Below are 6,204 nucleotides of genomic sequence, written 5' to 3'. Positions count from 1 at the left end.
ATGGAGGAGAAAAATCAACATGGGAACTGTTCTCATGACGATCAAGTCAACAGCACCACCTCAGTGCTGAGCAATGGGGCCCCACAAAATCTCATGCAGAGGATTTCTCAAGAGCACCCCAAGGAAGTCCAATTTTCCAAAATGGCCCCACCGGCCGAAGAGCCCCTCGACCTGAACATCGGACTCTCTTTTGACGATCTCTTCGAAGAGAGCAAGGAGGGCCCAAATCCTAACCCTTTCTCGTCGACTGCAACGGGAGCAACCGCTGTCAATAATGTGAACCCACCAAAGAACAACAATGGCATTCAGCCGCCACCACTGCAGCCGCAGCAACAACCATTGCCTCCGTACCATACCACAGACAATAACAGCTTGGACGAAATCAGCTCGTATGTAGAGGAGCGAAAGAAGAAGCAGTTCGAGGCCTACAGGAGGTTCATCCTGAGGAAGAGGGCCCGTGAACGTGCCGAGGTGAAGAAGAAGGCAGTTGCTGCTGCTGCATCCCTGCCGGCTCCTCCTCTTGCAGCAGCAGCGGCAATGCAGCTGCCTCAACATCCACCACTGAAGTCGATCACGCTGCCAAGAGCAGCAGCTACTGCATCGCCCTCCGCTCCTCCTTCTCTGCTGGTAGCAGCAGCAGCACAGCCACCTCAAGGTCCACTGCCGAAGTCATTGGGACTGCCAAGAGCAGTGGTTGCCGCATCCCCTCCGGCTCAATTTCTAGCGGCAGCAGCACAGCCACCTCAAAGTCCACTGCCGAAGCCGACCGTGCTGCCAGGAGCAGCAGCTTCGGACATGGAGAACCTCATGCTTCGTTGGGCTGTGGAGAAGATGAATGCCCTAGGAGAGTCCTATGGGAAAAAAATACTAAAAGGTAAACATTGTTTTTCTTTCCCCTTCATTGACTATTCCAGAGAAAAATGGAAGATGTTCGAAAGATTTTGCTTGCATGAATTAACTAAATATATCCTGATATATTTTCCAAAGAAGATGCTGCTCATTATCAAATTTAACTTTTCACTTGTATGCACATATAAAGCTGATTTATATCCTAATCTGCTTCAACGTATTACAGCATGTTTAGTATTGAAGCCTGGAAATTGAGATGAGCTTATTAGCACTTGTGATGCTCCCTAATAATTATCGGTTGCTTCGGTGTTTAAGGTTGCAAAATTTGAATATTAGGTTAAACATGCAGTCTCCAGTCACTGCTGGATAACACTACGTGCCAAGTAAAGTAACGATAAATTTGTAGCAACCTAACCATGTGAGAACAAATATAGAGCAACAATTAATGTCACATAACAGATGATGTAAACCTGTCGTGTCGTGGCAACAAATGAACCCATTTCCATTACATCTGAGATTAAACTCATTGTTACGCAATTCACTTGTCAACAAATGAAATCAAGGATAGATTGACTAACTCAATACAATTGGATTGGATATGCTAGTAATTTTTAATTATAGCGACATAATCAAAGCAAGTTTATTCAACTGCTCATAAACTTGAAGCGTTTAATCTCTTCTAGCGGATTAATGTAGCTGAGGTTGTAATAACAATAGCTGCTCTCTTTCTCTTGTTTGTTACTAAAACTCATGTATTTTCATCCCTCCACCTATATCAACTGCACTAGATTAAATACATACAGTAGCTATCTTAGAAAAACTTTATACCTTCTTCTGTTATTTATGACATTTTTGCATAGGAGCAAGCGCTCACGCCCGAGGCACAGGCTCTTCCAGCTCTCAGCAGCCATGGGCATCTCCCCAACCAAACTCGGAAGCAAAAGCCTGCACTGCCAAGGTGATCTATGAAAAGTCGGCCATCGTAATCAAGGATACCTCTCACGGCAAGCAGATCAAGAGACCTAGGCTTCTAAATGCTGTTCAAAGCAACAATGCTCATCAGAAGAATAGGAAAGACAATGGAGTGAGAGGAATGAAGCAGTTGCTGACTGTGACCACCACAGGAGATGGGCCAGAGGGCAAGAAGGTGGACGGGTTCCTCTACAAGGACGGCAAGGGCGGCGACATCCTCATCGTGTGCCTCTGCCACGGCGTGTTCCTCAGCCCAACCGACTTCGTCAAGCACGCCAACCACACTGATTGGACCAACCCCATGAAGCACATTGTGTTCAATTCGCCGCCGCTGCCGCCTCTGTAATAGGGTAACTAATCTATATCCATATATATGGAAAAACTCATTTAATTTAGGCTCCAGCATGTCGTTATCTTATACTATCTCAAGTCTGTGTAATAAAGTCCTTGTTGGGTGTTCTTGCAACCCTAGCTTGTGTGTTGCTTTGGTTTATGCTGCGGAAAGACTTTTAAGTAGAACTCTCAACTATGTCATATTTGTGTGTTTTTCGTTAATGTCAAACAGCATAATGTGCTGAATTTGTTAATGTTTTTTGGTATATCAATGTCGTTATCTTATAATATCTCTTTTTCTTAAATCAATGTCGAAAGACACGTTCATACATTAGCAAGAGAAAAAGCGCGTTTCTGCGACGGCTAATGGAATAAATACGCTTGCTCGATGCTTTCACTTTTGCCTTTCTTTCCTAATTACACCCAAATCAAATGGATAAGAGTAGGGACTAAATTGTCGTCCACTACTTGAGAGTGGGATTGAAGCCAGAGAGAATGTATTGAATCTGACTAATATGATGACTTAGACTAGTTTTATTAAATCATTTACACTTCCCAACATAATACATGCTTGAATAATGTGTGCATGATGTTATCTCTATCAATTAATCAAGTGGAGAACGGTGGCTTTATAACTTTAAAGAGAAAAGTGTCGAAAAAGTCATAAAATTATTGTATTGATATCAATTTAGTCCTAAACCTTTTGAGTCTATGCCAATTCAATCATAAACTTTTCAATAGTGCCAATTTAGTCTTAAATATTTTGAACTAGTGCCATTTTGATCCTAAACTTTATGACTTGGTGCCAATTCATTCCTTCCAACAAATTTTGGCCAGATTTTACTAACGTGAAGGCCGACCGACTTACTTGATACCATTGGCAATAACGTTGACAATTTTAATAATAGTTAGATAATTTTTCAATTTTTAAATTATTTTGTTTTCTTTTTTTTCTTTGTTTATTTCCTCTCCTTTCTTCTTCTTCTTCCTTTTGTCAATAACCAACCATTGACCATCTCGGGCAGGCTGGCCTCATTGGGCCATGGCTAGCCAAGCCCCAACGAGGGTCAGGCTAGCCAAATTTGACCCGCAAGGCTGGCAGGCAACACTCGGTGAGGGGAGCCCTCATCAAGGCTTGGCCTCACCATGGCCAAGCAAGGCCAGCCCACTCGGTCTTGGCCAGTGGCCAGCCATCACCTATGGCTGGTGGCCATTCATTGGCAAAAGGAGGAAGAAGAAGAAAAGAGGGGAAAAAAGATTAAAAAATCAAAAAATATTAAAATTAAAAATTAAAAAATATTAAAATACTAAAATATTATTAAAAATTGTCCACATCAGCGTCGTCGACGGTGCCACATAAGCCATCCGACGTCCACGTCAGCAATAATCGGCCAAAATTATCCAAAATGGTTGAATTGGCATCAAGTTAAAACATTTAGGACTTAATTGGCACTTGTTCAAAAGATTTAAGAATAAATTGACACCATTAAAAGGTTTAAAATTAAATTGTTACCAACTTCAAATGTTTAGGACTAAATTGGCACTTTTAAAAGATTTATGACTAAATTGGTAGAAATGCAATAAATTTAGAACTTTTTCGATACTTTTCCCTAACTTCAAACGAAAGCGAACAAATAGCAGAATGTGGCTTATGCTATGAAATAAATTTAGAACTTTTTCAATACTTTTCCCTAACTTCAAACGAAAGCGAACAAATAGCATAATGTGGTTTCTGCTATGAAAGGAGTCTTAAGTAGGACTCTCAAATGTGTTATATATGCTTGTGTTTCATTAATGTCAAATAGCTAAATGTGGTCAATTTGTTAATGCTCTTGGCATATTACATCTCTCCTGCTTAGATCAACGTCTAAAGACACGTGATATAATAAATTTGACTCACGAGATTATGGTTATTTCGCCTCAAGTACATATTGTTAGGAATCGCACGCTGATTTCAAAGAAATAATACAAGCAAACAATTCATCTAGGCAAAATATCATGATAAAGGAATAGAATTAGAAGAACATAGCAAAAAATTTGTCATCAAAGTTCACCCAAACCTTAGTTACGTCTCTACGCAAAGGCCCTCTTCAAATCCATTAAATTTTCAAGAAAGCATAAATACAATGATGATCTTTTCTTAAGATTATATCACAAAGAGATGAAGAACAAAAACACACTTTTTCTTCTCCGTTTTTTTTTTCAGACCCTTAACGACTAGCATCTAACTATAACTAATATAAATGTAGCTTTTAATCTAAAATTCAAATTAATAGAAATGACAAAAAGCCCTTGATAAAATTTGGCTTCATTTACCAACAATCTCCCATCTAAAGCCAAGTATGCCCGACACACCAAATAACTTTGCATCCATCTCCTTTAAAAGCTACTAATGAAGCCTCTGTAATACTCCTCATCAATTAACATGGAGTAACACCAACGATAGTGATACAGAAAATATGATTCTCTGTGTTCACTACCTTGGTGAACATATCGTCTGGATTCTTCAACCTATCAATCTTTTGTAACTTTAACTTATTATCTTTCAATGCTGACTTAATGAAATGATAACACTTCTTGATATGTTTAGTCATTAAGTGACAAGCTGAGTTCTTTGCTTAGTGAACTACACTTTGACTATCCCTTTACAGTGTGCTCACTGTTTGCTTTTGATTTAGCTCCTCCATGTAATTTTGTAACCACATGATTTCTTAGTGGCTTCCGTGATTACCATGTACTCCACTTTTGTCGTTGATAGAGCCACTACATTCTGTAATTGAAATAATTAACTCATTGATATACCTATAACTGTAAAGACATATTCAATGGTACTCTCATCACTATCTCGATCCTTGAGTGATCTACATCTAGATAACCTTAGTAACTCTAGAGATGTACGACCATAACAAATGGAGTAATTTGATCTACCTATTAAATATCTTAATATCCATTTTATAGCATTTCAATGCTCTTTGCCTGAGTTTTGCAAATATTGATTTACAACTCCTATTGCTTGTGCAATGTCTAGCCTCATACTTACCATGGCATATGTCAAACATCCTATTGCCGATGCATCTGGGACTATTGACATTTCATCTTTCAAAACCTGAGTACTTGGGCACATATTGTTGAAAAAGTTTAAAGTGACTCTCTAGATGAGTTGCAACCAATTTTGCCTTATATATGTTGAATCTCTTTAATATCTTGTTCACATAATCTTCCGGCGACAGCAATAATTTTTATTTATCCTATCTATAATGATTTTCATGCTAAGATATTCATAGCCTCTTCCAAGTCTTTCAAAATAAATTGCGATGCCAACATCTTCTTCACTTTTGCAAAGTCTCTTCATATTAAAGTTCGCCACAAGCATGCCATCCACATATAAAGAGAGATACTCAATAGCCCATTGTCACACTTGCCAAAATAAACACAATAATTAGCTTCACTGTGTGCAAATCCTTTTTCTTACATGTAACCATCAAATTTTTTAATACCATTGCCATGGAGCTGCTTCAAACCATATAAGTTTTTCTTTAAGCAACATAGCATGTGCTCTTTACCTTTGATCTCAAAACCTTTAGATTGTGCCATGTATAACTCTCTGTCTAGGTCACTCTACAAAAATGTCATTTTCATACAACTGGTCCAAGATGAAGATCCTCCACAGTAACTACACTCGGTATGACTCTGATTGTTATCATTTTCATTACTGGTGAAAATATGTCGAAGTAGTCGATTTTTTTTTTATTTGAGAAAAATCTAGACCACAAATCTCACCTTGTATCCAATAGATTTCCATCTACTTTTTTTTTTATCATATATAGCCACTTGTTTAACAAAGTTTTTTTACCAGTAGACAGCTTGGTAACTCCCAAGTTTTGTTCTAAAATAATGAGCCTATCTCATCTTCCATAGCATGCTCCCACTATATGTGAGATTTGTCTTTCTTTGGCTCATCATAAGTCTCTAGCTCCCATACATGTATATAAGACATGGTTCAAAACAGTATATATTGATAGATCAAAAATTACGTTTGCCTCATTTACA

The 6,204-nt window shown here is 38.5% G+C and overlaps 1 protein-coding gene across 1 annotated transcript; it reads left to right on the top strand.

Moving 5' to 3' along the window:
* Positions 1–2,167, top strand: LOC104434362 (wiskott-Aldrich syndrome protein homolog 1-like). Its single transcript, XM_010047299.2, has 2 exons — positions 1–874; positions 1,710–2,167. Exons 1-2 carry the CDS (start codon positions 1–3, stop codon positions 2,165–2,167), a joined length of 1,332 nt encoding a protein of 443 aa, XP_010045601.2.
* Positions 2,168–6,204: the final 4,037 nt, after the last annotated feature.

This window comes from Eucalyptus grandis, chromosome 2 (assembly GCF_016545825.1).
Source record: "Eucalyptus grandis isolate ANBG69807.140 chromosome 2, ASM1654582v1, whole genome shotgun sequence".
NCBI lineage: Eukaryota > Viridiplantae > Streptophyta > Magnoliopsida > Myrtales > Myrtaceae > Eucalyptus > Eucalyptus grandis.
This window is presented reverse-complemented; position numbering and strand designations above follow the sequence as displayed.

Bases quoted from the DNA above. Each gene is read 5' to 3' on its own strand.
- LOC104434362 (XM_010047299.2), top strand. From the start codon at position 1: ATGGAGGAGAAAAATCAACATGGGAACTGTTCTCATGACGATCAAGTC. The intron at 875-1,709 runs GTAAACATTGTT...ATTTTTGCATAG, and splicing joins TGGGAAAAAAATACTAAAAG to GAGCAAGCGCTCACGCCCGA.